Here is a 27,026-nt window from a genome sequence, read left to right as displayed (position 1 = left end):
ATATTGGGACCGGAATTTGGATTTCGGAATGAACTGAGCGAGGCACGGTCCTCTTTCACTAACAATGGCTGTTGATTCACCATTGTGTACAGATTAACGGAGATGCGTGGTCACCGCGCCTCAGAAACAGCACATGATCCCCCCTCACATGCATGCCTCAGGCAGTGGAAGGATTCGGTTGGGGGGTCTACAAACCTCCTAGCATTGCACAAGACGGTAGTAGGATCATACCTCTAAAGAGTGCGTAGTGAGAGCACTGGTCCAGACAGCGACATCGACCTCTTCATAGATGCATATGCTCATGAACAACGTGAATCATTAGAGGGACTATCCTAGTAATACATCTTGATATAACAAATACGCAAGCCCCAAAAAAGTGTGCCTGGAGAGGGATAATTTGCGTTCTCCAAGAAGAATTACAGGGCCTAGTTCTGAGGCTCCTCGAACATGAGGTGCCGAGACATGAAAAGGGAGATGAGAGCGCCCACGCCGACCCAAGGGATGAGAGAGATAAAGCTCCAGTACACACCGTTGGACATGGAGCTTCTCACCAGGTTGAGAACGTGTTCTGGAAGGCCTTGGATGAGGTCCTGCGAGACGAGCGCGGCGATGGCCTCTCCGATCTCCTGAGCGGTATACTGGCCCAAATAGGCAGCAGCAAGGAGAGAGTCTCGTGCTTTGGCGTTGAGCACCGCGCCCATCTGAGCAAGACCTACCGTGCCGCCCATCGTGCGGAAGAACATGCTGAGCGCGACGACGGTGGCGACTTCGTCCGACTGGTGGGTGAACCGGAGTTGGATTGCGGTGCTGGGGATGACCAGGCCGCATGAGAGTCCGACAATGGCAGTGAACACATATAGCTCAGTGGTGTTCCCGTTCTGCATTGCCATGCCGGTAAGACCCGCACCAATCGGTGCGAGGAAGGCCCCCACAACGCAGACGTACTTCGCCTGCTTCGTCACGAGGATGACGCGGCGGGAGATCATGACTCCGACCCCAAGACCTGGGGTGAAGGCGAGAAGGACGAGACCGGCGCGAATCTGGGAATAGCCTTGTACGATGATGAAGTAGGTGGAGACGAAGTAGAACATGCCGAACTACGGGAACACGCATGTCAGCGCCTTGCTGTGAAACGAAGCTTGGAGGGACCTACCATAAGCATCCCGCCACCGAAGATGATCACACTGGTAGCGATCACGTCGAGGTCCTTGAATAAAGCTGCAGGGATCATAGGCTGCTCAGCGAGCCAAGCGACCTCCTTGTGCGGCCCAGCGACACGACGCTCCAGGAACCGTTCCCAGAGGTAAAAGAGGATGACAAGGACACCACCGACGACGAAGACAGCGATGACCCTGGGTTCATTCCACTCTTCTTGAGAGCCCCAAGAGAGACCGAGGATGATGAGTACGCCGCCTGAGACGAACAGGAATGCGCCGACGTAGTCTATCTTTTGGAGTTTCTGGATGGCGGTCGTCCCGGGTGGGGGCGCAGCAGGGTTTGGGTGGTGCCGGAGGAAGAAGTAGGATGCGAGCATGCCGAGTACGCAGCAGGGAAGGTTGATAGCGAAACACCAACGCCAGTTCGCGGTTGCGAGTCCACCACCAATGACGGGGCCGACGGCATAACCGATTGCGTAGAGCAAGCTGAGGATCGCAGTCTGGGTGTTGTTGTCTTTCAGGTTGCCAGAGTCGTTGAGGATGATTCGTGCGAGGGTTGTAAGCCCGCCTGCGCCGATGCCGGAAAGGGCACGACCAATGATGAGGGGGATCATGTTCTGCGCACCTGTGCAGATGGCGGAGCCGATGATGAAGAGAAGTGTAGCGAGCTGCAGGGCCCAATACCGTCCGAAAATGTCGGCGATACTCCCGAATATGGGGAGGAAAACGGTCGCTGTGAGCAGATAAGCTGTCCCGATCCTGCGGTATTTGGTTAGGGTTTAGTGTACGGGAGGTGTAATCGAACTGACCATTGCTGCTCTCCGAGGGAGTTGAACTGAGACGCGATTCTGGTCTGTGCTGTGGCGACGACCGTCTGGTCAAGAGTCTCGAGGAACACAGGAAGCATGAGGGAGACTGCAAGCTTGATTATCCTCAGCCTACGCTCCTTTTTCGTTGGTACTGGCTGTTCATCCGGAGCGAGAGCAACCTTCTCCTTCGTCATGTCCCCAAGCTCGACGTCTTGTGGGGTGAGACTACCCATTGCTGTGGAAGCAGGGAGCAGAGGCACGTTAACGAGGGTTGGTTCTGCGGGTGCCGGTGGTGTCGACGACATTGTTTGGTGGTCGTTGGTGAAAGGAATCACCAGTTTGGGGGGTATTGACAAACATGCGCACTCCAGATGAGGGCAGGAATATATAGTTGTATGAGGCGTTGATGTTAATTTGCATGTCGACAGAAAGGCAAAACAATGTCTTGTGGACCCTGATGACACCGCCGTCCGCAGGCACCGAAGCCGCGTGCCACGCGACTTAACTTCCGCTTCGGGCCCTTCCGCCGGCGCTTGGTCATTTCTTCACCGTTGCTTTCACCGAATTATCCTCCGATGCGGGAACACAACTCGCACGTCATGACGGCACGCTGCGGCAGTGATTGCATCTCATGACTCCGTTTCGACGAGAAGGGCAAAAATAAGAAACTCTGTCCTCCACTTCGACTTGAGAAAAGGAAGGGCTTGGCATCTCCCTCAATATCCCTTCTCAAGTTATTCACCCATGCGCCGTCCCCGTTCATCGGACAGGGCAATCTTAACCAACACCAAACATAGACTAACGCGAGACCCTGCAAGCGCCCATGACGACGCTAGATGAGTTGGGAAAAGAACTGTATGTTCGGGATTGTCGGACACGGCTTCATTTCCAACTCATATTCCCGTAGGTATCTAGATATCTTGAGATATTAATACGCGCAATTGAATAATCCCGTCTGCTGCGTTCGCAGCGATCCCCAGACGCGTGCATGATGCACATCGGCGGGCGCCCACGTGTACGTGTAGGGCCGCAATCAGAACCGGCAGCTGATGTCCTTCGCCCATCGTCATCCGTCCGAACTTTCACCGCTCCAAAGGATATCTATAGTCGTTCTAAACATGGCATGGTTCCCGCCCAACAACGGATTCAAACGAGTCCGGGCATGTTTCTGCCTACCCACTTTTCCGTCTGATAATCTCCGACCCAAATAGGGGTAGGCGGGTTCCCTGAATCAGAGATAAGGTTCGAGATTAGATTAGATCACCAAGCGCCTCATTTCTGACTCTCCAACGACCATATGATTATCTCTACTGTAAATAGACTTCTCTTGGAGTTGAGATGAACTCCGAACGGCCGATGCTGGCGAAAAGAGGATATTAAACACAGGAACGTGACTGCGAGAAAGTGGAACTCCACATATGAAGTTGTTCTCCTGACGCATATTATATTCGGTTGCTAACTGAAACATACATGTCGGCCGAGAACACTGAAAGAAGAAGGTGCCTTGAATGTTCTGAGGGTATTCAACGATGAGGCAACTCCACATCAGATATGACCATAAGGAACGGTCCAGGGGAGGAAGGCGCTGATGCGACAGCACTTGTCGAGTGCAGACGAAGTATTCCATTTTCTCTCAATCAGCCAAGATTATATGATGCTACTGAGCACAAGGTGTTTAGTCAAATCAAGCTTCGAGGGGACGTACCAACTCTCAGTTCTCGCAAAATACAACTCAGTACAGATACGATACGAATAGAGACCCCCTTGTTTTGCCAGTGGTTCACAGGTCCGAAGACCTTCACCGTGCTACGAATCTATTGTGTCTTCATTACAAGGTCAGCAAAAGACTCTCATGTTTCCCGGTCATGTTCAATCTGGCTTAGCGTTGAAGAATGTTTCCTTCCGAGCTTGCCCCTTCGGATCGTTCTTCGAATGACAGGATCAAGCACTTTCATGTGCATCTACCAGGATGAAAAGAATTGACTCGGTTATCGGTCTACAGATTGGATTAGGATTGAAAAAGTTGCAAACTGCCATGTATGATTTCATTTGAAGCATATTGAGTGCGGTGTAAGCCAGGAAGTGACGTCTCGCCGCTTACATCGTCTTTTTCAACAACTGCAACATGTATTGGTCATGTGCCAGTTCCATAATCCCATCACGCCTCACGGTCTCATGCCATTTGATTTCACCCGTGTCGTTGAGCGAAATCGGATATCGAGCCGTCCCCGCCTGCCCTGACCATTCGAAGTCGATCAGCTTCGCGTGCCATTCACCGTCCTCTTCAATACAGAGAATGTTGGGTTCTCTGAAATCTCCGTGAACAAGATCGGAGTCGGAAAGCAGCTTGACGGCTCGAGATAGATCATCTAAAACTGATGTCCTTCCTTCCGATGGCACTTTATTCAGTTGTGTTCCGTTGACAATCTCCATCGCAATCAGTCAAAAGCTTTCATGATAGATCTGGGTGTGGTAAAACAACTCTGGGGCGAGGTGTTCCTTGGCGAGGACCATGTGTGCTTCTATGCCATAGGTGTGATCGAATTTGACGACGCAAGGTTTGGAATCAAACATTCCTAGGAAGATCGGTGTTGTCCGGCCTGCGTCGCCCTGGAGAAGGAGACGTCGAAACTCGAGCTGGTGTCCATCTAACGGCAGAGAAGTGGTATCGGGGAAGCGAGCTCTCGGCATTGGGGTTTGGTCCAAGGTAAGATCCCAATAATATAACTCGAGCGCCGAGATGCTGTCTTTCAGGCATTGAAAGAGGTGCACCACCCTTTCAATGCGCTTTTCTAATGGATGGTTGTTTATTTCGATCGAGATGAATCCTGTAAATGATTCCGTCGTTGGCTCTCTGGCAAAGATGATACCAAAAACGTGGATGAACGGTCCTGCGATCATGATAAGGAACGATGGGCAGCAGCTGACGTTGCGCAGATGTTTGCGCTACACGAAATCGTCAATGCTGGCCGGAACACAGAATACGGCACATTTACCTCGTCCTGAATCCAGGCTCTTCTTGCTATCTCCGCAATATGGAGATTGGCATGTTTGTATCCAACTGTAATATCGGGACGGAGGTCAAAGAACGCAGCTTCCACGAGAAGTATCTTCTCCTTTCCCGTTGGAACCAATATACACCCGTCTTCAGAACTATCGTCGTTGTTGAGAATACGAACTGCGACCCTGCCTAACAATTGGTTGACGATAGACATGATCCTTTTGCGGCGTTCGCTGTTTTCGATGTCGATTTCGTTGGCCTCCTGAATAAGGGCATGGGCAAGCTCACACTGCTTCGGGGTGATCGAGTCGAGAGGCGTGGTGGTCTTCAGAGCGACTTTGAAGTCTTCGAATATGGGTGCATATATGCCAATCGGATGTCCGAGGAAGTGGTAGGGACGTCCCGTTGCGCCCCTATGCTCGGATTCCCAATTGTCGACGGTAATCTCCTTGGATGGAGGATCCGTCTCGAACTTCGCGGCCTCGACCGCACGAAGGAAATTCTCTGTGGGAAAAACCAGATGAGATGCGACTTGAGCATCGTACGCATATACGAGCGTACGTAGCACCATGGACATTTCTTCTTGCTCATTACTGTAATCCGACAGATGGCCAGCCGCGTCGTCAGGCGCTGAGAACGAAGAGGTGAGTAACATATGGAGGTTGTTTGCACCTAGGTAAATTCACCTATTACAAGGCAGAATGACACCAATGGCAGGTCAGAGTACTCGAGTGTGGATGCCACAAACGCGTTTACAGGATCGAATGACAAACAGGGTTGCCTGTCGTCGACCCACTTGTCGTCGAAGTCGATGTCTTCACTATATACGACATTCTCCAGCTGAATAGAAAAGAGGTTAGACATCTTGATATGTTAGTCTAGTGTATGACACGTACTGGGTATAATTCGATCAACGACGCTTTCTCAGATATCTTTCGTTCAGTTTTACATTTAGCAATGAGGTCGGAGATAGTCGCATTTTCGTCGATGGATGCGACAAATATTTGGTTGACACGTTCGTCAAAGATATACACGTCTAGCATACCGACAATAGAATGGACAACATCAAGTGGGTGGCGAGATCATCCTTCCACTTCAATACATAGTCGCCGCCTTTAATCAAGCAATCCAACTTCTATTTGCGGAAACAGTGATCGGTGTTACCAGACGGGATCAAACCCAAATCTCGGCGTCTCCGAACATGCAGGACTGTAGGCCGAAATGTACACGGATACCTTGCATCATACCCCCATCATGCTATCCTCCCTATGCTCGTCAAGTCTCGAGATAAATACAGATACAAATACCGACGAACCGACGGCTCGTCCCTCCTGCCTCGCTTTGATACCCAGAACGACCCCCACCGCGAGAAGCTAAGCGCCCGGAATGGTCTGTACACCGTCGAGGTTTGCAAGTGCCCAGGCTCTATCGTCGTCGGGGGGAACCTTACGCTCCAACGCGCCATCCTGCTAGACAGTGCGGGGAATCGATCCCAGTTAGACCATGCCCATCTCTTCCTCAAAGTCCTTCTCGTCCTCATCCCGCCTATCTCTCCGCCCCTTCTCCCGTGTGACGCGTTCTGATAATCTTCGATCCAGATAGGGCAGCGCTGTGTCTTGTGTCAGATAAAGAAGGGGCTGATGATATTGAATGACCCACTCTCTGCGTTCACTTCCCTACCGGTCCATCTGCGCCAGGCGGTTATTGCTGCCTGTGGAAAGGTTAGCATATGACCAACGCAGGATCATAATTGTAGGAAGGAGGTTGAACCGCAAGATCGTGACAGCAAGAACGGGAAAGGGGGAAAAGGCTGTTGGTGGATCCCGTAAGGATCCACCGTAAAAGCCTTCAGACGACATGGAATGGAAAAAGATAGCACAAAGGCAAAGGAAGCGGCATCACTGATGTCATGAAGAGATAACGATGACAGAACGAAGCAAACAAGCTTACCTCATGTTGCTCCTCCAGCGCGTCTAACCTCGATTCCGCTTGCCAGAGATACCACAACGTGCATACTCTGCTCCCTTCGGAGTGCTCCAGCGCCGTGCTGATCCTACACATTACTGCGTTAGTCTTCGCTCTTCTCTTGCGCGCCAGAGATGAGGGAATTGACGTACTCAGCCAGACCAACTAACGCACGGTCCCCATCTGACTGAGGGAGGGCCTTCTCCTTGAGCAGAGCGGAGATGATGTCTTGCAGAGTGTTTATACGGGAGAGCAAGGCGGAGCGCCGGGTTCGCAGACGCGTGGGAGTAAGAAGCAGGACAATGCAAGGGAGTGTCATAAATCGATGCGGTTGATGACAGAGTAGTCGATGCAAGACACGTGATAACACCGGATGCCCGTACCCAGAACGGAGTTGAACGAAAGGAAATGCGATGCGATAGTGAATGCGTTGAGACGGAGAGATGGAGAGATGCGGTGAGTGGTATAGTTTGATGAATGGGATGGAGAATAAAAGAGGACCAAATGCAGAGAAAGGGGTATTGTGTGGGGGATCCAAGGTTCGGGCCTCACGCGACCCCTGCCCCTATAACCCTAAGGAGACCATATGTTCCGGCAAGTGGATCATGCGGTCAACGGCACCTCGCGTATAATATTCCTTCCGTTTCTCCACTTTGTATCTTTCTTCTCTCGTTTCATGTGGCACCAGACAAGATCACCATTTGAGCAGCAGGAGTTTACGTGGAAAATGCAAACATATACGCACTTTAGACGCGCGGCGATGAGCTTCGCGAAGACAGAGCTCCCTGGTGACCCACCCCGCGACGGGGAAGGTACACAGCCTTAGGGATGCCCCGCCGTACGGAGAAGCAGTAATAGACTTGCCGGGCTTGCTTCTAAGTGTGCTTCTGAGAACGCGCACGGACCAGAACTTTCGTACGCGATCAACTCGAGTAATCACTTTATTTAAAAAACGGATAGACAACCTGACATTTTGTGGGTGTACAATTCTGCATTGTTTCTCCTTCTGGTCGTTTCCTCAGTGCGAGGGTTCGACAACCCAGAAATAACCTGAACCCCATATTCTCCAATGGCTTTTACAGGCCCAGAGGAAGGAGCACCGCAATGGTCTTGACGAACACGACAAGGTTGACAGTGAGGATGAGCTGGATGTTGAGGCAGAGGCCGATAACAATGCTGAGGACACCGGAAGCGCAGACGTTGAGCGCGACGAGCAGGCCGGAGATGGCAGCGTCAAGCCCGGCGAGGGATGGGCAGCTCAGGAAGGAGGGAACGAACAGGCAGGTGTTGAGTACAGCGAAGATGGCCTGTATCCCCATGTCAGTAGGTAGAAACCAGTGCTGGCAAGTTACACGTACGATGAGAATGTCAGCGCATGCCTGGGCGATGGCCTCGGCCTGGACACCGACCTCGAGGCCGGGGAGCTGGACGAAGACTTCGACAACGGCGTTGATGTGAGCGGTCAAGGTAACAATGGCAGCCTCGTAGTCGGCAATGTTGACATCACCCTTAGCGACGAGGGCAGCTAAACAGACGTCAGCTCTTTCAAAGAGACAGGATCAACAAATCGCTCACCGATGACGGCCACATCCGCCTTAACCTGGGCATCGAGGTCGACGAGGACGTCAAGGACCTGGTCGTCGTTGCAGTTGCAACGAGCGGCGAGGGCAACGTCCTTGGTGAGAGGAGCCGCCATGGCGAGCATCCCGAGGGAGAGGAAGGCAAGGGCGAAAGAGATGAACTTGGTGAACTGCATTTTTGGTTGTAGGATAACGAGTGACTGGGGTCAAAGAGTGTAGGTTGTTGGATACAAGAGAGGAAAGGGAAGAGAGGATTGGATGATGTGACCAGTGCGTTTGAGTGCCCTTCTTATAGCTTTCGAGGATGGGGTGTGGGCCCCGCCAAGACTGGTTTTTTTTTTCCCCAAACAAGCTGATGTTCAGCAGCACGCGTAATAGACGTTCCATGGATTCACTCAATCCCGTCAACAAAATGAAGATCCCGCTCATCGGGATACGACAGATGCTTCTGAACGTTGTGCGAGTGCCGCTTTGTACATATCCAAAATTCATGTCGCACCACCATTTGCTAAGACGTTTCAGACGATTTATTTCCTCCACGCAGCTCGCAAATTTTAGTCACCGAGTCGGTCTGCAAGTTGACAAATCGTTCCTGTTCCTTGGGTAGAAGGTGTACAAGGTGCTTCCTGTCGAACGAGCATAAGGCCAAGAGCACATCAGAAGGAGTTCCCGTTATGCGCCGAGTAATAAGTCAAGCTCATCTTAAGAAGAAGCCGCGAAGCGTGAGCGTTGCCAGTGCGCGCTTCCGGAAGTCGAAGGATGAGTCTATTCGCCTTCCCTTTGAATAGGTCATCAGCGGAGACTTCCCGCAACAGATGCGAATGAATTGCATAGCCCACCTGCGCCAGAAGAGCGCTCCACGAGCTGATGTTGTCAACGAAGAAGAGCAGAAATAGACGAACAGGAATCCCGACAAGGCGGGAATGCCCATCTCGCCGCCGGCTTTTCGTGATGTCGATCTCGGCATTGAGCAAAAACGCAGGACAGAGCCACCTCGGCCCGTCTCGGCATCCAGCGTACGTTGAGATCAACGCAAAAGACGTCGTCGTGATGGCTGGGGTAAGTTCGTGCGAAAGTCGTGGATGAATGCGCTTCTTGTTGTCAACCACTTGCAGCTGAGGGTGTGCAACCGCGTCTTCCTCGGCGGCGGCGGAGGAGGCCTGCTCGGGTTTTGGCTGCTGCACGTCGAGGAATATTGGTGCAGTGTTGTTCGTATACATTTCGCTCATTTGTTGTGTTCGTGTTCTACCACGGTTTCCGCCGAAAAGAGTGTGTGAAATGAGCTGGTCGAGGCCTGAGATCCAGAGTGTTCAGCATTCAGCACCCTTGATTGCATATATCTTCGAAATTGCAGCATCGCATCATCGTATGAATCCGGGTATAACTTCAACACCAGCAATTCATACCATTCAGTACGTACGGTTCATGTATCCAGACTTCTCTCAGCGAACCCCGGTCATATCGGGCTGTAACATTGACATTGTTATTGGTATCCAGATCCAGACCCTTGTGACTGAGCATACCTTGTGATTCTGTCTGTAATTCTAGGCTGCATCATGTCCATCACCCAACCCGACCTCGCCTCCCTCAAGCTCATCACGCAAACCCTCCCCTTCCTGCATCTCTCTCCAACCGGTGCCCTATTCTTCCCCCTCCCAGCTCCTCACTCCCATGTCATCCTCAGCGGTCCTGACCCCGCCGACGGGGCAGAAATCGTGCAAGCGTTCAACGACCCGTTGATATACCGTTGGACTATTAGTCCGCCCTTTCCTTACCTGCTGGCGCATGCGGAGGATATGCTACGTCGGAATGTACATACGTACGAGGAGAGCGTGTCGCGCATGAGCGAGCTCGTTCAAAAGTGGGAGGGGATGAAGCTTGCTGCTACACCTTTGCGGTTCATCCGGGAGGTGCAGAGGGATGGGAGCTGGAAGTTTATAGGTGATGTAGGGCTTGTGCGATGTAGCTTTTCGGAGGTGTTTCCGCTTGAGGAGCGGGATAGACTTGTGCGAGAGAATAATGCACGAGAGGCGGGGGATGAGGGGATCGTATGGATGATCGGAGGTACAGCTTCCGTCTTTCTCTTATAGAGTACAAACTGACTATTGTAAGACTACTTGATATCGTCACATCACGGTCGAGGGATCATGACCGCTGCGATCCGCACGCTCCTCCAAACATGGGCCAGACCCCTCATGAGCTGCCGAACGGTCCGTGCGTACGTCTTGACGGGGAACGAGGGGAGCAAGAGGGTGTTCGAGAAGCTTGGGTTTGAGCTTAAGGAGACGATGGAGGGTGGAGTGCCGATGCAGGGTAAGAGGGAGGAGGTGGTGGGTATGTGGGTTATGGAGTGGAGATACGGGAGCTAAGGATAGCACTGGATATCAGTCTCTCCATTATGATACCTTGCATAGGATCATCTCATATTCCTAAACCTTGAGAGTGACACAAGGGAGACTCGACCGTTGGGTATATTTGGGTTCTTCACCTGGCAATTGCTGACTGAATGCGCTCCCTAGAAACAGCCACGCATGACTCAGAGTTTGTTTCTGAAACTTAGTGCCGACAGCAGTTAGATGAAGTGCATGTAAGCCCTACACGCTCTCTTAAGCACGCATTAAACATCGAAGATACTGTACACCTTGAGTGTTTTCCCAGCAGGAACAAGATGTCCCTTGGCAGTGTTTGGTCAACGCAAGACGGAGGTTCCGCCCCAATGACTCGTAACGCGCAGTCAGCCACACCGCCTCATGCGATGACATCACGCGCCGTCCCGAGAGTCGGAAAGCCCCCACGTTACCCACACGCACTCCCGCCCAGCCTTTTGGGAAAGCGTGTAAATCCGGATAAGGTTCGGGTTAGTTTTCACGGGTGATAAGCGTGATCGGGCTGTGATCGGAGATGTTTCCGCAGTCTTGTTGCGATTTGGGTATTTTAGGTTGAACACTTTGGGGACTTTACACGGAACGCTCTGTTCTGTTCTGTTTATTCCTCCCTTCCCACAAAGACTAGAACGATGATCTGCCTCCGTCACGCTGTCTTACTCGCTCTCTCCCTCCCCGCCCTGGCAACTCCGATCGACGTGGAAGAACGGGAGATCGAAGAGCGCCAATTTGGCATCCTTACTTCCATCTTTGGCGACGCCACAGGTTTCCTCATCGGCACCGTCGGTGCAGCCATCACTTCCGTCGGAGGGGAGGCGTTTACCATCCTCACCGACGGTGCGGGGGATGCCCTCACACTCGCCGAGAGCGGTGTGGGGTTTGTGACGAGCTTTGGCGGAAGCGTCTTCACTGTTGCGACCGCCGGTGCGGGGGAGGTGGGAACGATCGTTGAGAGCGCGGCGCAAGGCGCGTTCACTGTCGTCACTAGCATCGGGGGTGAGGGAATCACTCTCGCAGAGAACGGAGCTGGGATCGTCACAAGGTGAGTTGAATTTGGGAGCTATTGGGACAGCCACTGATCTGAGAGCAGCTTCGGTGACCATGTCTATACGATCGCTACCGCTGCTGCTGTCTCCGGGGCAAGTGAGCTCACTTCCGCCGCTGGGAGCGGGCCGACCACTAGCGGCTCTACTACGCTCACGTCGCCCACTTCGACCGCGTCGAGTGCTGCACTGGGCAAGGCTGCTGGGCTGGGGAAGGAACATCTGCTGGGTGTGGGGGCGGTGGTGATGGGCGTTGTCGTGGGCGCTTGGGCAGTGCTGTGAACACGGAGATGGAGATGGAGAAGAGGCAAAATGAGCAGTGGTGCATATTATGATGTGGACAATGTTCATTGAATTATGTAATTACTCACATAACTGTTCGAATTCAACTATTCTATCTCAGCATTCGAAGGTATTCTGGGCGTGGGGTATTATACTCACTTATCCCAAACTGCGTTCGTACGTGAATGACGGCCATCGAACGCACACGTTGTGACCCCTCTTGACCGTCGTCCGTGCGTCGTTGTCCGACAACAGAGCTTGGTGGAAAACGTCAGTTCCGGTTCTCACATTCAGGGACTTGGGCTTCTCTGCTTACGTCTCTCTCGGTCATGCCCTCTTGACTTACAACACCTCAACAACTAGACCGTCCGTCGTGTATCTATCAGCGAGCAACCCCGCATGGTCATAGCATCAAGTCGTTAAGGTATCCATGCAGGGTATATGTCGGAAGAACCTTGACGGCATTCGCACGGGATCGCAGATGTCTTTGTGGATTGTCGACTCACTCATCACGCGAGTCAGCACCTTTGGAGGTTAAATAGCTGGCATGCACGAAGGGTGTCTATATGTTCTTGCCCCTGCTGTGCTAAAACATGCCTTCCCGCGTACCGTTGCTCTACGTGCGTCCCCTCCCCTCCTTCCTTCCAGAACTAACAGGACGCAGGGCTCTGCCGCCTTTGGCGAACCAGCTAAACACGTTACCCGCCTTCACACTCTCCCCGAGTGCCAGGCCGTCATAGACTGCTTCACTCAGCATGGGTATGGCCTGTACGACTGTGCCCGCGGGTACGGGTTTGGCACGAGTGAGGAGTACGTCGGCAAGCTGGACTTGAAGGGCGGGAGAGTGGATACCAAGTGCGCCCTTCTCCCTTCTCCCTTCTCCCTTCTCCCTTCTCCCTTCTCCCTTCTCCCTTCTCCCTTCTCCCTTCTCCCTTCTCCCTTCTCCCTTCTCCCTTCTCCCTTCTCCCTTCTCCCTTCTCCCTTCTCCCTTCCCGCTTCCGTGTCTTTCTTCCTCGTGCTAACCGACTTCAGGGGATTCGCTCGCGAGCCAGGGGGACTCGCGCCAGAGAAACTTCGCGCGATGTTCAACGAGTCCCTCCAAGCGCTGGGGCAGCAAAAGATACGCGTGTACTACCTCCATGCACCGGATAGGAAGGCGCCGGTGCCGTACGAGGACACGCTACGTGAGCTGAATAAGATGTATGAAGAGGGGCTCATGTGCGTCCCACTTTACTTCTCACCCCATCCCTCGTTTGTCCTTTCATAGTATCAGCTGACGCGCATATATGCAGCGAGGAGATCGGTCTGAGCAACTTCCATTCCTGGGAAGTAGCAGAGTTCGTCTGGATCGCGAGGAAGAACGGGTGGAAACAGCCTACCGTCTACCAAGGCGTGTACAACGTCGTCGAGCGGATGATCGAGCCCGAGTGGGTCTACCTCTCTAACCTGTCGCATGACTCTTACCGCGTGTAGACTCATCCCCTGCTGCCGGAAATACGGTCTGCGGTTCTACGCCTACTCCCCACTCGCCTCCGGCCTCCTAGGCGGTCAGCTCCTCACCCTAGCCGATATAGAGACGACCGATTCCCCGCGTTGGGACCCCAAGATCGCGGGTTTGCTCGCAGGAAGGCTGCGCCAGAGGTACACTGCGCTGTTCCCGCTCCTCAAGCCGCTCAAAGACGCGCTGGAGAGGAACGGGATGGAACTTCCCGAGGCGGCCCTGAGGTGGCTGCAGCATCATTCTGCTCTTGGAGAACAAGATGGGGTCGTCATTGGCGCGAGTAGCGTAGGCCAGTTGGAGACGAATATCAAGTACTGGTGAGAGCGCTGTTTTCGGAAGGGAGTGTACTCATAGGGCGCAGTGAGGAGGGCCCGTTGCCGAAGGATATACTTGACGTGTTGGACGAGGCGTGGCTCAAGTCGAAGAGTACTGCAGGCCAGTATGCTGCGCCGGGGTATTGAATGGGATTATTGGGGGGATGAGTGTGGCAGATGGGACTTGAGACTTGGAATGGTATGTGCCAGAGTGCAGTTATACGAACGAATGATAGATCCACTGAATATCAGCACTTTTCAATATCTTTCGGTCAACTCGCGCAGTCCTATGTTCGTCACCTTATCCAAATAAGAATACAAAGACTCTTGAAATTTTGTCAATCATGGGACAAGTTGAACATGAGATGACGGCTTTCCCCGCACTAGCGAGTCACGCTCCACGGCACCCCGATCATGCACGCCGGACCCTGTCCTGCTCCTCCTCTCCCCGATTCGGTGCGTGTAGCGAATGGATGTACACCTGTTGACTCTCGTGCTGTGTGATTCAACTCCTGCACATGGTTGAAGTTTTTTCAATCGTGGAATGAACGCAGGTCGAGGCGGCGTGGACGATGTCGTGGAGAGTTCATGTTTGCTTAATCCTTGCAGCTGGAGGACTATTTATACCTGATGGCAAACCAGGACCGACCAGCACACAGGTCTCTCGGGAACTTTCTGCATTCGCAAATGCCTTCGCGAATTCCTCTTCTTTACGTGAGTCTTCAATACTCCCTTTCCCACCAGGTAATCACATCTAACTAAACGGCACCGCCTCCTTCGGAGAGGCTAACAAACATGTCACCCGCCTGCACACCCTGCCGGAGTGTCAGGCCGTAGTCGACTGCTTTGTCGGTCATGGCTATACGTTCTTCGATTGTGCGCGCCTCTATGGGCTGGGGACTAGCGAAGAGTTCTTGGGCAAACTGGACTTGAAGGGCGGGAGGATTGATACGAAGTTCGTTGATCTATTTCCGCGGGCTTGACATGGTTGGAATCGAGCGTTCTGGTGGCATATATGCTGACGATTGGGTACAGAGCGGTGCCTGTCAAGTCTGGTGATTTCTCCCCTGCTAATCTTCGCAGGCAAGTCAACGAATCCATCAAGGCTTTGGGGCCGCACAAGATCCGCGTGTTCTATTTGCATGCGCCGGACAGAACCACACCTTTTGAGGAGACACTGGGAGAGTTGAATAAGATGTACGAAGACGGCCACTTGTGTGTCTTCAGCCAAGTTCGAGGACGCGGAGCAAAGTCTGATTTCCGGTAACACAGCGAAGAGATCGGATTGTGTAACTGCCACTCGTGGGAAGTAGCCGAGTTTGTCTGGATCGCTCGGAAGAACGGATGGAAGCAGCCTACTGTATATCAGGCGATTTACAATGCGGTTGAGAGGATGGTCGAGAACGAGTGCGTGCTTGATGTCTGATCGTCCCACTTCCCCTGAATCACTGACGCACTTTTAGGCTCATCCCTTGCTTGCGCAAATATGGTCTCCGGTTCTATGTCTACTCGCCGTTGGCCAATGGGCTCCTGGCTGGTAACATTCTCACCCTGATGGATGCGGATAACAGCGACTCACCCCGCTGGACCCTCCAAACCGGCGGCTACCGAGCAGGTTTGCTTCGCACGAGGTATGCCGAAGTGATCCCGCTCCTAAAGCCCCTCAAAGACACGCTGGAAAAGCACGGGATTGAGCTTCCCGAAGCAGGGCTGCGATGGCTGCAGCATCATTATATGCTTATGGAGACCGACGGTGTGATTCTTGGGGCCAGTAGCGTGCATCAGTTGGAAGAAAACATCAAGTTCTCGTGAGTTCTTGTGCACACTCATCGGAGGAAGCTCACCAGTGTTGTGAAGCGAGGCGGGTCCTTTGCCAGAGGACGTGGTCGCCCTTCTAGATGAGGTGTGGAAGAGGGCCAAGAGCACGGTGTGGCACTACGCGACGCAGAGCAGCCAGGGGTATGTGCCACAGAAGGCATAATTCGGATAGCAAAACTTGTATGCAGTACAAGTGAAGACGGTGTGTGGTGGATGAACACATTTAAGTGTATGACGTCACGCCGTGAATCATTTTGGGATGAAAACCAGTTCCATTCGGCAGGCATGTGATACTACAACAACAGTGCAAAGCAAACAGGACAACAGGCGGATACACGGGGAGAGAATGCCGTTAAGCCTCGCGCCGTTTTTGGGGTGAACAAGTCGTGCTCGAAGGAGCGGTGTGGCCCGGGAGTGGGTAAAGTGGACCACACAGCCTGTTGGCTTTTCAAGGGAAGAGCGCGGCGCACAGACCAGCGAAAACGTTCACGTTGATGCTGAGCAAGAGGACGACCTTGATCGAGGCGCAAAGCCCCGCAATGGGGCCGATGATGGTACTGCCGAGGCAGACCTTGAGAGCGGCTAGCAGCGCAAGCAGGCAGGCGTTCAGGCCGCCGTAGCAACCGGCAATGCCGGAGATCGAGGCGCAGGAGTTGACCACGACGAAGATTTGGATGAAGATGTTGGCGCACGTCGAGGCGATGACAATTGCGGACAGACCGACTACACCGACAGGAAGGGCGACCAGAAGGGTGACGGCAGCATTGATATCGGCAACGATGGTGGCGAAGGCGGCGGTGTAGGCGTCGAGGTCCACAGACGCCTGTGCGACGAGAGTGGCTGAAACTAGTGTCAGAGTGCAGAATACGAGGATCGACGAATGGACTTACCGACAACGGCGATGTGAGTTTTGACTGTAGCTTGCAAGTTGGTGAGAATCGTGACGACATTGGCGTCGTTGCAGCCGAAAGAGCAGCGCTCTTCGAGTTCCGGAGCTGGGACTGGAGAGGCAAGGGCCAAAAGGCCGAAGAAAGCGAGGACGAAGAAAAGAGTGGAAATGCGAGTGAACTGCATGGTTGCGAGTTGGATCAAAGAGTGTAGAGTGGTGCTGAAAGGGCTCGAGTTTGGATGAGAGCTGTAAGAGCTGTAAGAGAAGTTGTTGTGGATACATTCTGGAGAGCAGAAGGTCGGCCTTCTTATATATTTTCGATCACCATAGGCACCTCATAGCAATCCATGCAGAGATCTACTCGTGGAGATCACATGAGCACTGAGTCCGAGAAGTCCATCCTAGATCACCATCCGACAACCGGAATTGATGAGAGGTGTCGGTTGCCCTGAGTGACAACAAATATTCCAGAGCGAGTCCCTGACTCTGATTCAAGCTAGCTCTCCAGATGCATCCTCCTCTTTACTCTCCGCGTCAATGAGTACGAGAGGTATAGTCAAAGTTGAGGATGGTTAATGCCCAGCTGAGGGCCAGACTCGCAGACATCCGAGAGTAGATTGTGTGGCATTGAATGTCGGATAAAAGGGTCTGGACTCAACTCCGAGCCTCGATGAGCCGAGTCATCTGAATGACAAACATGAGTGCAAGCAGATTTTGGTGACAGTGTGATGATGCAAGGCTCTACCCTGAGAACAGCAAATGTGAGAGCAGGAGGAGAAGGAGTGGGACGAGGAGGAGGCGTGGATCAGGAGAAGCGCCGACACGGGAGCAAACCACCGTCATGAAATCTTACAGGCCTAGCAACGGGCAACATTCCTCTGCATAATTCAACATTCCAAGGGCACTCAACACTCATATCCTCATTGATTTCTCTAATCTTGGTTAATTGACGTTTCGCGTGCCATTCTTTGTGCCATCCGATTCGGCTCTAGGAATCGTGCTGTCTTGGCTTCTCGTGCCCTCGAGTCCCTGGTATGTTGATATGTGCTTTCCTATGGACTAGACAACTCTGGCTGCTCTTGCTATTGGATGGGCATCAGGGCGATTCTGTCTCAAACATCTCCGAACCGCCAAGCTGAAATTTGATTCTGCATACCTGAGACTTTAATCCTACTTGACATTGTGGACACTTGCTTCACTGCTTCGTTCGTTCAAGGAGAACAACACATGTCTGGAACCCATGGAAAGCAACATACCTCAAACTGTGGTCCCTTACTACTCTCACACTGTGTTTCTGTTCGCAAACTCATTGCTTCTGCCAATTTGATGTCGCCGGCCGTCATGACCGGTGACAAGTACTCGAGGACCTATAAAGACCCATTCCCAGACGTGGTCAGCACATCATCAACAGCAGCTACTTCGCACACTCCACCCCAGTCCCTCTTTAATTTCACCTCCGCTCCCTTATCATCTCCCACAACTTAATCGCAACAATGCAGTTCACTCGTTTTACCACCACACTCCTTTTCGTCTTCGCCTTCTTCGGCCTTGTCGCCATCGCCGCTCCCGTTCCTGCAATCAACGAGCTTGAAGAGCGCTGCGCCTTCGGTTGCAATGATGGTGCAGTTGTATCCATTCTTGCAAACCTCCATGTCACTGTCAAGGCGGATATTGCTGTCGTTGGTGAGTATTCTCTCTGATATCATCTATGACACCCACTGACCCTACCACCCAGCCAACCTTGTTGCCCAAGCATCTGTCGACGCGACATTATATACTGCGGTGTTTGCCACCCTTATCGCGGATATCAACGCCGCTATCACCCTGATCGCAGCACTTCCGGTCTCGGTCGTTGGGCTGAGCGCTGGCTTGATCGCCTCGACTTGCGCGAACATCTTTATCGACATCTTCGTTGTCATCAACTCCTGCTCGTCAATCCCGAACATCGCGTCCTGCTATGGTGGACTTAACGAGGTTCTCGTTGCTCTCCTCGGATCTCTCAAGGTCTGCCTGGGCAACGTCATTGTCAGTCTCATTGCCACCCTTTGCGTCACCATCAAAGCGGTCATCTCCCTTTCCGTCAATGTTGACATCTTCGCCGGTCTTTCGGCGGTGCTCTTCATTTGATCGGAATCCGTCTATACGGCTGACGGTTGACTCACGGATTGACTTTCTTGGATACCTTGCAGTCCATGCTGCGGATTCTTTTTACCCCAAAACTCAGCTAAAAGCCCACAAACAAAAGAAGCATGCCGGATCGGCGAGCGCTTCGGGACCCTGGTCGTGTGAGACTCATGTACGGTAGCTGTCTGTCATTTTGTGTCCCTTGGATTAGCATAGCAGTCTCCGTAATGGAACTGACTTCCTATTGGTGTGTGGTTTGTGCACTTGGGCAGATGGAGAGCACGAATGTTGGAGAGCAAAACTCCACTTGAATTCAGAAGAAAACGGGCACATGTTTTCTATCCAATATGTACTCCGAGCTTCGAGGGACCGAACGTCCTCGCCACATAACTGGACCCGGCGCCTTTTGTCCCAGCCGGTGCCCCGAACATCCCCCAACCAGTCCACCATGAACCTGGATTGGCGAAGGAGCCACCAATCTGGTCAGTTGTGATGTTTGAGTTCACAGCTGTGACAGCTCTCGTGTATGTGTTGCCCACAGAATCGTAGTATGAGAAGTCCTCGGTCGTTGTCCCATTAGCGAACGCGAAGTTTCCGTCCGAGTCGAACAAGTACACGCCATCTTGTAACCAGAAATGAGCGATTATTACAACACGAGGACAAATGCTTACCTCCATATTGATGTGTCGCGATTGTGCTCTCAGGAATAAGGGAACTCGGTAAGAAAGTACGGTCGTACGAGTGGTCGATTGACGCATACCCTAAAGAAGAACATCAAAATGGGACAAGCTGACTGGCAGGATTGACTCACAGCCACTCTCGTTTCCGACAGTAACCAAATAGTAGTCCATATAGAACGGATAGCTGAAGCTGTCATAGAGGACTTGTTGGCCGTTATGGGTAGAACGACTTGTCCCCGTGCTCGTTTGATCGACAAGCTAAGAATCTAATTCAACGAGGCCGATCCGCGGGAATGCAGTGTGGAACATACTTCAACGGTAACGTCCTCCAAATAGGCTTGGAAGTTGTTATACTCCAGGCTCTGAGTCCAGGTGACCACACTGATGTCATAGCCATTCGTGATGATCTCCGCGGTGATATCCACATAACGTGATGACTTCACAGTGACGTTGACATCACCGTTAGAAGCAACGACACCAGAGGCGGAGGAGAGAGCGTATGGTGAAACATTGTAGTTCAGGATCTTGCCCGTTGTGGGAACATTGGTGGAGGCAAGTTGCAATTGCAAATTTCCAGAAAGATACCAGTTGCTGTTGATGGCATGATCGGTTTCCGCACTGGCAACGTCAAGGGTGAAAACGTGTTCTTGCCCATCAGACAAGTTTCCCAAAAAGGGGGTGATGTCAACGTAATATGTGGGTTGATCGAAGGACCCGTATGCGGAGATAGGTCTTTCCTGATGTCAGCTGGATTACCGATCGATATCGAGGCCTCTCACCTCCATAGCGTGGGAAGGATCCCACCAGTGAAGATAACTGGATACGGGAAGGCCGCACCAGCAACAACACCGTCGATCAGGAGGCGGACTTCGCGGAAAGGACCATCTCCGTAAGTTGTATCCGCAGGAAGATCATTGTAGTATTGATTGGCGACGTTGGTATACTGTTGCGCAATCAGCAAGGGACTGAACTAGTTCATTCTAACTCACCCAGAACTCTTCGTTGGAATTCCCAGAAGCGTAGATCTCTATATAAGCTTGGGCGACGTTGCGAGGCAGAGTCACAGTCGTCTGCGACAGAGATCAATAAGTGATTGGGTAATGGAAGACATCATGTGATTCACATTCCCGCCGGGAGGAACAGCAAACATCGGGTCCGAGGTGGCTCCAGGGTTTCCCAGAGGAATTATTTGATCAGCCTTTTGAGTCTTCGGCCAGCCAGCGGCCGGAGCATAGAACGTGGCGGTCAAGGTTGCTAATAAGCGTGTATCAGAATCACATTTCGAATGAGTGGTGTTGCAGACCGACCATTGTAGATACCAGTAAGGCCAAGATCTTCGGACACGATATTGCCAATGTCAAACACAAGCTCACCCGGTTGAGCAAACAGCGCCGAATATCGCGTTACATCCTTCAGTGCGGTAAAGATGATCCCATAGGAAGTGGGCTCCGCGGTGCTCGAGCGCCAGATCTCGGTAGAGGACAAGGACAGCTAGTAACTCATCAGAACAGAACATTTTGGGAAGAATGATTCCTGCATACAATAGCCAAGCGATCGTATTGCACACCTTGAGAAGTGCAGGTGAAGTTGAGGGATATTGCCTTATGAATACGTCAGACAGACTACCACGAAGGAAGATAAACGACAACACACAGCCCACTCTCCAACTGCGCCACAATCGGTGGGCGGCTAAAGAAGTTCGAGTCAGACTCGTCCTTGGTATATATATGCTGAAGTACACACCGTGTAAGTAACTATACTAGGTTGTCCGTACGAGTTCGCGAAGCTATGCGTCATCTAATCGAGGGTACTTAGCAGGACATTCTTCTCGTAGCCTTCACACATACAAGGACATGTTCGCATGCCTGACTAGAAGGTGACGCAGGGGGCTGTTGCACTTGAAAGTTCACCAGAGGGGGAGTTTGCGCGACTACAGACAAAGCTCCATATAGGCAAGAGATAAGCAGCGAAGTAAAGAACAAACGAGCCATTGTTGTCTGTCGACTCTTGGGACAGCCAGACGACTTGGTCTGACGACTTTATACCTCCTATGTCATCATGATAGGAAAGAACCTTTGAACCGGTAGTCTTCTGGAACGGTTTGTTGCTGGCACCAACAGCCAAGATCATCCCGAGGAACACCCCATGCCCCATGGTGGGCAATGCAGAGGGCTGAGCAGTAGAGTTCACCAGCAAGGCATGGGATCAGTCGACAGAATGCAAAGAAGATGTGTTGGAGGCATGTTCCGTGGAAGAGTAAAAGGGGTCGCGTCCGTCGCGTCGGTGCTGTACAATCGCGATAAGAGAATGAATGCACCACGTGACATTCTTTCTGCCTGAGACGCAAACTCAGTAAGAGTAACAGGAGAGGACTGGTGCTTACAAGACGTATCTCATTACCAACTGACAAATTCATGAACACAACAAAGGACTATACCATTGCATGCTAGAGAGTGGCTAGGTTCTCGCCTATTCGGATATCCTCGCCTTTGATCACTTTCTTTACCTCTTCCAGATCTAATGTCTCGTACTTCACCAACGCCTCGGCCAACCTGTGCAACTCGACTTCGTGCAACTTTAACAACTCCTTCGCCCGCTTGTGCCCTTCGTCAAGGAACCTCTGAACCTCCATCTCGATCAAATTTTTCTTCTCGGGACTGGCATACGAATCATTGTCTGAGTGATACACTAGGCCGACTTTGTCTGAGTATCCGTAGTGCTTGACCATATTAGACGCTGTACGACTGGCGTGTTGCAGATCAGACCGCGCGCCGGAAGTCACGTTCTCCTTGCCGAATACTGAAGATGCTGTCAGCGTCTCCATCACGAAGGGGCAAGGCACTCACTCAGCTCCTCGGCAACGCGGCCACCCATACAAACATCGATCTCTGCGAGGAATTCTTTAAACGATACAGATTGCCGGTCATTATCGGGGAGTTGGAGCGTCTACGTAACTGTTAGTGAGGTGTATCGACCGAGGATCGAAAGGAACTCACAAGACCGAGCGCGTGCCCTCGGGGTACGCAAGTCACCTTGTGCAAGGGCATGGCTCCCTGAGTGTAAAGTGCAACCAGTGCATGACCGCCCTCATGATAGGCGGTGAGCTTCTTCACGTCTTCCGGCATATATGCGCTCTTGCGCTCAGATCCCATCAAGATCTTGTCCTTGGCCCATTCAAAATGCTTCAAGGTCACGCTCTTTGCTCCCTCCCGAGATGCTTGGATTGCAGCCTGATTAACCATGTTCTGGAGATCGGCGCCTGAGAAGCCTGGAGTACCGCGAGCGATGATGGCGGCATCGACATCGATGTCCGCGGTGACTTCACGCATGTGGTGCTTCAGGATCTGCACGCGGCCCTTGATATCCGGTAGAGGGACAGCAACATGACGATCGAACCGCCCAGGGCGAACAAGGGCGTGATCCAGCGTTTCCGGGAAGTTCGTGGCAGCGATAACAATGACACCCTCGGTCTGACTGAACCCGTCAAGCTCAACAAGAAGCTGGTTGAGGGTCTGCTTCATGTAATGCTGATCTCTTGGGCTACGCTTGCCTCCGATAGCATCCAGTTCATCGATGAAGATGATGGCAGGTTGCTTCTTCCGCGCTGCAGCAAACAAATCGCGAATGCGCTTTGCACCAACACCAACGAACATTTCATCAAATTCAGCACTGCAGAAATTGTCAGGGTACGTCATGTCATGTCATCGATGGGGCTGTACGTGCCCAGATGCAAAGAAGAATGGAACACCCGCCTCCCCTGCTACTGCACGTGCTAGCAAGGTTTTGCCAGTCCCGGGAGGGCCAGTGAGCAGTACACCCTTCGGAAGTCGCCCACCAAGGGTAGAAAACTTCCCTGGATCCTTCAAGAATTCGACGATTTCTTGCAGCTCCTGTGAAGTTTAGGTCAGAATCAACAATGTTCCTTCAGAAGGGGGTGGATACGAACATCCTTTGCTTCATCAACACCATGGACATCGCCGAAAGTCACAGTCTTTCCCGGAGTAGGCTCGAATTCTGTCTGGCGGGGACCTGCTTTCATAAGACCCGAGTTCTCCAGGACAAGACCCAACACAGTTAGGAGGATGAAGCCGTAGAGCACAGTGATGCCAACGAATCGCATGAACTTCCAGAACATGGCCCCTCTCGCTGATACATGAACTCAGAAAAATGGACGCGGGCAAAGACACTGTAAACACGCACGTTCCTCCATAACAACATGTATCGGATTTCCTTTGATGCCGGCGCCAGAACCCACAGCCGCAGCCATCTGTTCCGCGGTACTATTGCCAACCGTGCTGACAACAGCGGGTTGTGGTGCTGTCGCAGCAGCAGGAGTTGCCTCGATAGGTGTTGTACCCCACATTGTTGGCTGCGCATTCTTCGGGGTAGCCAAGATGTTCTTAGCGATGACCTCACTCGATGACTCAGGTGTGGACGGTACAACCTCGGCCTCAACTGGCACAGGAGTCTTCAGGAGCTGTTCACGTCGTACCGCAGCTGGCATCACAGATGCAGCGGCGCCAGAATTTGTGAGTGCACTGCAGTACACCGAGAAGGCAGCGTCAGATTTGATGAGGGGACTCTGAGGGCTCTGTGATGATTGGTCAGTCTGTGGTAACCTAGGCATGGTCCTGTTCACGTACAAATTGGCATGTTCTCTCCCATCGCGCAATGACTCTCTCGCATCCATCCTTACCACCATGGGCCACAAGCTCTCGAAAGAGCGCAACTTGCTTGTTGACATCATCGGGATTTGCATTGGCGTCTGCCTCGGCTCGACCGATCCTCGCTACAACCAGGGGTTCCAGTGTTGGTTTCGCTTTGGGAAACCAGGTGATCGGTCTCACTTGCTGAATCTGGCGCCGCACTGCACCCGGTCCTGACGGTGCTGGCTTTATGACATGAAGAAGTGGCGAGAAAGACGACCGTGTTGAGTATGCTCGCCGCTGGGGAACAGTACGACTTAGTCGAAGGGGTGCTGCTAGAAGTACAGATGTTGCGGTAGGTGCTCGGAATGAATGAAGATTGGCGGAACCGATGTGTTGCAAATGAGTCGGTCTAGGAATCGCCGCAGGCAGCGTGCACAGGACCTCTGCTACAGCAGGAACGAAATGCTGTATTCATTGTCAGCAACGCGAGGTACAACTTGCATGCATGTAATACACACTTGGAAAGGTGCTGCGATGCTCAGCTGCGACTGCTTCGGTGCTGTCGAGGTTACAGCAGTTGGACGAGGAATGGAATGAATGAGCGAAGTCAAGTTCTGTAGAAAGGGTTGAGCGCTGCCAATAAACTACATTTCTAGTTAACAATTGATTGCATACATTTATATTAGCATATACTTACCTGGCTTGGCCCTGCAAGGGCGAGCGCCATTAGATATGTGGGATATCTCGCAAGTTGGGGGGAGAAGAGAGTGGCGAAGTGTAACAGCTCGTGAGGCAGAAATTATCGGCCGCGTTACGACGCCTTCTCACCGGACGGAATCTTTTCATCCCGATATCCTTATCCCCGCGGAATTCCGTTCATCCATGTATTCTTTCGTTTGACATCAACGGCGAATAGGATATTTAACATTGTAACACGACCAGATGAATAAGACGACGCGCTACCCCCAACATATCCCCAACATATCCTCTAAGCATGTTGACATATTTTACTGGTGGAAGCATTACCGCATTTGGTAGCAACTTAACGGGCCGCTCTCACTCACCCGGACGAACACAGTTTCGATCATAGTCTAACTCCCCTTTCGAACATGCTCAACTTATGGATTTTTTATCGAGATGAGAACAGGGTCATTGGACTATCCATCAATGAGGAAATGACTGTCGTCAAACTTGTCACGGAATGCATGAACCATCTTCAGATAAATCCTACAAAGGCGTACATCAAGCTGTACCAGGTACCTTGCCTATCTGTCACTAGCATTCGAAAGAACATTAACCACCATCGTATCTAGTTGGACCATGTTGCGTACGAAGCCGACGTGGATTTTGACCCGAAATGGATCCAGGGCAAGCGTTCCGTCCCGCTATACAAACCTTTAACGGACTATATTGTTTCCCCAAACACGCCACCGTGGCTCTCTTTTTGTGTGGTTAAAGGTGGACTTTTCCAAGTTCAGTGTCTGGATCCTGCTCATATTAGTATCTGTGCAGTTGACAGGAAATCAGCAGCATTTTTCGACCATAGCGGTGTTGAGTCCGGAGAGCATGATGCGCTGAAGTGGAACCTTCCATTGTCCAAGGTGCGCTCCTTGTGCTTCTCCCCACGCTATATAACTTATCCCCTTATTCATACAGAGACTTTTCAAAACGCGGTTCTCCTCGGCAAGAATGCGGATGCACCGTCCAAGGCAGCGATGCCCAGAGAGTGGATAGAAGCACAGCGTCGTGGTCCGAATCTAACTGGGCGGCCCCCCGAATACCTGGGACATCCGATCGGGATATACGCTCCTGTCTTCGAAGACTTCAAATATTCATTCTCCAATAAAAACCTCGACACGATCACCCCAGAAGAGTATTCGTTAGCGCATTTGCTCATTCATTTAGCAAATGCGGTATACAATGATGAAGATACGCGCCGTCGTAATATTGAACCTGTCCTGAACAACATGCTTGGGAAGGTTGCACTGCAGATCGTCAATGACGACAAATCTGCAGCAGATGGGTCGATAATGGCAGACGTACCGAACAGTCAAACGCTTCTCGCGGTGGAGGTTGCTATTTACGAGTATAAGCCCGAAATCACTGTGGGATATTCGGAGGCCAACAATGAAATTGCAGCAACTGCAAGGAAGAGCTGGGTTCAGGATCGAGTAAATGTCCCCTCATCGTGATCGCGGGCCCATTCATCCGCGTCTCTGGCATTGTCTTCGCTGGCGAGCCAACGACAGAAGCATTGAAGAATTTTATCTCGCTCGAAGTCAATTCTTATCCCCTAGAAGCACGGATCTGCGAAGTGGCACATCTCTTTCGATGTCTGAAGGAGAGCATTGCCTCGCTCGAGTTGTTTTATCAGAGAGTCACACCGAGCCAAACTTCAATGCTGAGTGCTCGCCTTCCTGATACCACTTCACTACCATTGGATGGACATCAGCTCGTTTTTCAAGACATTCTTGTCCAAGGCGATGACGGACGGACGAGGCCTCTCTTCCGAACAGAGTTCGATTCCAAACGATGTGTCGTGAAATTCAGTCACACGTATGGCGTCGAGGCACACGAACTGCTTGCGAAGGCAGGACTTGCTCCCGCCTTATTTCACGCCAAGCAGGTCTATCATGACAGCTTCTGGCTTATTGTGATGGATCATGTTGATGGAAAGCCGTTTGTTGAAGTGCCGTCGGAAGGGAAAGACTCGGTTCTGAACGATCTCAGTCGAGCTGTTCAACACCTAGCCGCCTCTGGCCTCGTTCATGGAGATCTGAGGGAACTGAACATTATGTGCGTCAAGGAGGACAAGACTTGGCGCGCAAGA

General features: G+C 52.0%; 13 protein-coding genes across 13 annotated transcripts; 6 read left to right on the top strand and 7 right to left on the bottom strand.

The window, feature by feature from the left end:
* Nucleotides 1-425: 425 nt before the first annotated feature.
* Nucleotides 426-2,160, bottom strand: DACRYDRAFT_54312 (MFS general substrate transporter; the record flags this gene model as incomplete). Its single annotated transcript, XM_040775242.1, has 3 exons — nucleotides 426-1,097; nucleotides 1,154-1,916; nucleotides 1,967-2,160. 3 exons carry the CDS (start codon nucleotides 2,158-2,160, stop codon nucleotides 426-428), a joined length of 1,629 nt encoding a protein of 542 aa, XP_040627731.1.
* A 2,248-nt stretch (nucleotides 2,161-4,408) lies between these two features.
* Nucleotides 4,409-6,010, bottom strand: DACRYDRAFT_108886 (uncharacterized protein; the record flags this gene model as incomplete). Its single annotated transcript, XM_040768756.1, has 5 exons — nucleotides 4,409-4,912; nucleotides 4,963-5,471; nucleotides 5,529-5,597; nucleotides 5,654-5,807; nucleotides 5,864-6,010. 5 exons carry the CDS (start codon nucleotides 6,008-6,010, stop codon nucleotides 4,409-4,411), a joined length of 1,383 nt encoding a protein of 460 aa, XP_040627730.1.
* Nucleotides 6,011-6,463: 453 nt separating this feature from the next.
* Nucleotides 6,464-7,251, bottom strand: DACRYDRAFT_108885 (uncharacterized protein; the record flags this gene model as incomplete). Its single annotated transcript, XM_040768755.1, has 4 exons — nucleotides 6,464-6,576; nucleotides 6,627-6,678; nucleotides 6,918-7,020; nucleotides 7,085-7,251. The coding sequence occupies 4 exons, from the start codon at nucleotides 7,249-7,251 to the stop codon at nucleotides 6,464-6,466; spliced, it is 435 nt and encodes a 144-aa protein (XP_040627729.1).
* Nucleotides 7,252-7,660: 409 nt separating this feature from the next.
* Nucleotides 7,661-8,764, bottom strand: DACRYDRAFT_23152 (uncharacterized protein). The gene is made up of 3 exons (XM_040773123.1): nucleotides 8,508-8,764; nucleotides 8,291-8,457; nucleotides 7,661-8,239 (listed from the first exon to the last, which is right to left on the bottom strand). The coding sequence occupies exons 1-3, from the start codon at nucleotides 8,686-8,688 to the stop codon at nucleotides 8,009-8,011; spliced, it is 579 nt and encodes a 192-aa protein (XP_040627728.1). The 5' UTR covers nucleotides 8,689-8,764; the 3' UTR covers nucleotides 7,661-8,008.
* Nucleotides 8,765-8,853: 89 nt separating this feature from the next.
* On the top strand, nucleotides 8,854-9,389 carry DACRYDRAFT_23151 (uncharacterized protein). Its single transcript, XM_040773122.1, has 2 exons — nucleotides 8,854-9,292; nucleotides 9,354-9,389. The coding sequence occupies exon 1, from the start codon at nucleotides 8,925-8,927 to the stop codon at nucleotides 9,117-9,119; it is 195 nt and encodes a 64-aa protein (XP_040627727.1). The 5' UTR covers nucleotides 8,854-8,924; the 3' UTR covers nucleotides 9,120-9,292; nucleotides 9,354-9,389.
* Nucleotides 9,390-10,068: 679 nt separating this feature from the next.
* Nucleotides 10,069-10,937, top strand: DACRYDRAFT_81046 (acyl-CoA N-acyltransferase; the record flags this gene model as incomplete). Its single annotated transcript, XM_040776488.1, has 2 exons — nucleotides 10,069-10,576; nucleotides 10,625-10,937. 2 exons carry the CDS (start codon nucleotides 10,069-10,071, stop codon nucleotides 10,879-10,881), a joined length of 765 nt encoding a protein of 254 aa, XP_040627726.1. The 3' UTR covers nucleotides 10,882-10,937.
* Nucleotides 10,938-11,496: 559 nt separating this feature from the next.
* DACRYDRAFT_23150 (uncharacterized protein) lies at nucleotides 11,497-12,338 on the top strand. Its single transcript, XM_040773121.1, has 2 exons — nucleotides 11,497-11,938; nucleotides 11,987-12,338. Exons 1-2 carry the CDS (start codon nucleotides 11,529-11,531, stop codon nucleotides 12,219-12,221), a joined length of 645 nt encoding a protein of 214 aa, XP_040627725.1. The 5' UTR covers nucleotides 11,497-11,528; the 3' UTR covers nucleotides 12,222-12,338.
* A 476-nt stretch (nucleotides 12,339-12,814) lies between these two features.
* On the top strand, nucleotides 12,815-16,017 carry DACRYDRAFT_89742 (Aldo/keto reductase; the record flags this gene model as incomplete). Its single annotated transcript, XM_040776932.1, has 6 exons — nucleotides 12,815-12,843; nucleotides 12,870-13,076; nucleotides 13,254-13,439; nucleotides 13,514-13,648; nucleotides 13,695-14,039; nucleotides 15,894-16,017. 6 exons carry the CDS (start codon nucleotides 12,815-12,817, stop codon nucleotides 16,015-16,017), a joined length of 1,026 nt encoding a protein of 341 aa, XP_040627724.1.
* A 124-nt stretch (nucleotides 16,018-16,141) lies between these two features.
* On the bottom strand, nucleotides 16,142-17,395 carry DACRYDRAFT_100821 (uncharacterized protein). Its single transcript, XM_040767494.1, has 2 exons — nucleotides 16,745-17,395; nucleotides 16,142-16,694 (listed from the first exon to the last, which is right to left on the bottom strand). Exons 1-2 carry the CDS (start codon nucleotides 17,023-17,025, stop codon nucleotides 16,148-16,150), a joined length of 828 nt encoding a protein of 275 aa, XP_040627723.1. The 5' UTR covers nucleotides 17,026-17,395; the 3' UTR covers nucleotides 16,142-16,147.
* Nucleotides 17,396-18,181: 786 nt separating this feature from the next.
* DACRYDRAFT_23148 (uncharacterized protein) lies at nucleotides 18,182-18,983 on the top strand. The gene is made up of 2 exons (XM_040773120.1): nucleotides 18,182-18,426; nucleotides 18,479-18,983. Exons 1-2 carry the CDS (start codon nucleotides 18,237-18,239, stop codon nucleotides 18,868-18,870), a joined length of 582 nt encoding a protein of 193 aa, XP_040627722.1. The 5' UTR covers nucleotides 18,182-18,236; the 3' UTR covers nucleotides 18,871-18,983.
* Nucleotides 18,984-19,205: 222 nt separating this feature from the next.
* Nucleotides 19,206-21,538, bottom strand: DACRYDRAFT_108877 (uncharacterized protein; the record flags this gene model as incomplete). Its single annotated transcript, XM_040768754.1, has 12 exons — nucleotides 19,206-19,489; nucleotides 19,539-19,628; nucleotides 19,679-19,805; nucleotides 19,859-20,279; nucleotides 20,327-20,490; nucleotides 20,537-20,617; nucleotides 20,671-20,801; nucleotides 20,855-21,038; nucleotides 21,089-21,148; nucleotides 21,201-21,236; nucleotides 21,291-21,344; nucleotides 21,395-21,538. 12 exons carry the CDS (start codon nucleotides 21,536-21,538, stop codon nucleotides 19,206-19,208), a joined length of 1,776 nt encoding a protein of 591 aa, XP_040627721.1.
* Nucleotides 21,539-21,947: 409 nt separating this feature from the next.
* DACRYDRAFT_23146 (ATP-dependent metallopeptidase Hfl) lies at nucleotides 21,948-24,943 on the bottom strand. Its single transcript, XM_040773119.1, has 9 exons — nucleotides 24,894-24,943; nucleotides 24,715-24,840; nucleotides 24,191-24,661; nucleotides 23,748-24,138; nucleotides 23,494-23,693; nucleotides 23,271-23,437; nucleotides 22,544-23,216; nucleotides 22,394-22,493; nucleotides 21,948-22,346 (listed from the first exon to the last, which is right to left on the bottom strand). The coding sequence occupies exons 1-9, from the start codon at nucleotides 24,921-24,923 to the stop codon at nucleotides 21,994-21,996; spliced, it is 2,511 nt and encodes an 836-aa protein (XP_040627720.1). The 5' UTR covers nucleotides 24,924-24,943; the 3' UTR covers nucleotides 21,948-21,993.
* A 303-nt stretch (nucleotides 24,944-25,246) lies between these two features.
* Nucleotides 25,247-26,388, top strand: DACRYDRAFT_100818 (uncharacterized protein; the record flags this gene model as incomplete). Its single annotated transcript, XM_040767493.1, has 3 exons — nucleotides 25,247-25,452; nucleotides 25,510-25,797; nucleotides 25,855-26,388. The coding sequence occupies exons 1-3, from the start codon at nucleotides 25,306-25,308 to the stop codon at nucleotides 26,386-26,388; spliced, it is 969 nt and encodes a 322-aa protein (XP_040627719.1). The 5' UTR covers nucleotides 25,247-25,305.
* Nucleotides 26,389-27,026: the final 638 nt, after the last annotated feature.

This window comes from Dacryopinax primogenitus (genome assembly GCF_000292625.1).
Source record: "Dacryopinax primogenitus strain DJM-731 SS1 chromosome Unknown DACRYscaffold_12, whole genome shotgun sequence".
In the NCBI taxonomy this organism is placed as follows: Eukaryota; Fungi; Basidiomycota; class Dacrymycetes; order Dacrymycetales; family Dacrymycetaceae; genus Dacryopinax; species Dacryopinax primogenitus.
Note: the sequence above shows the minus strand (reverse complement) of the source record. Positions and strands in the feature narration are given on the sequence as shown.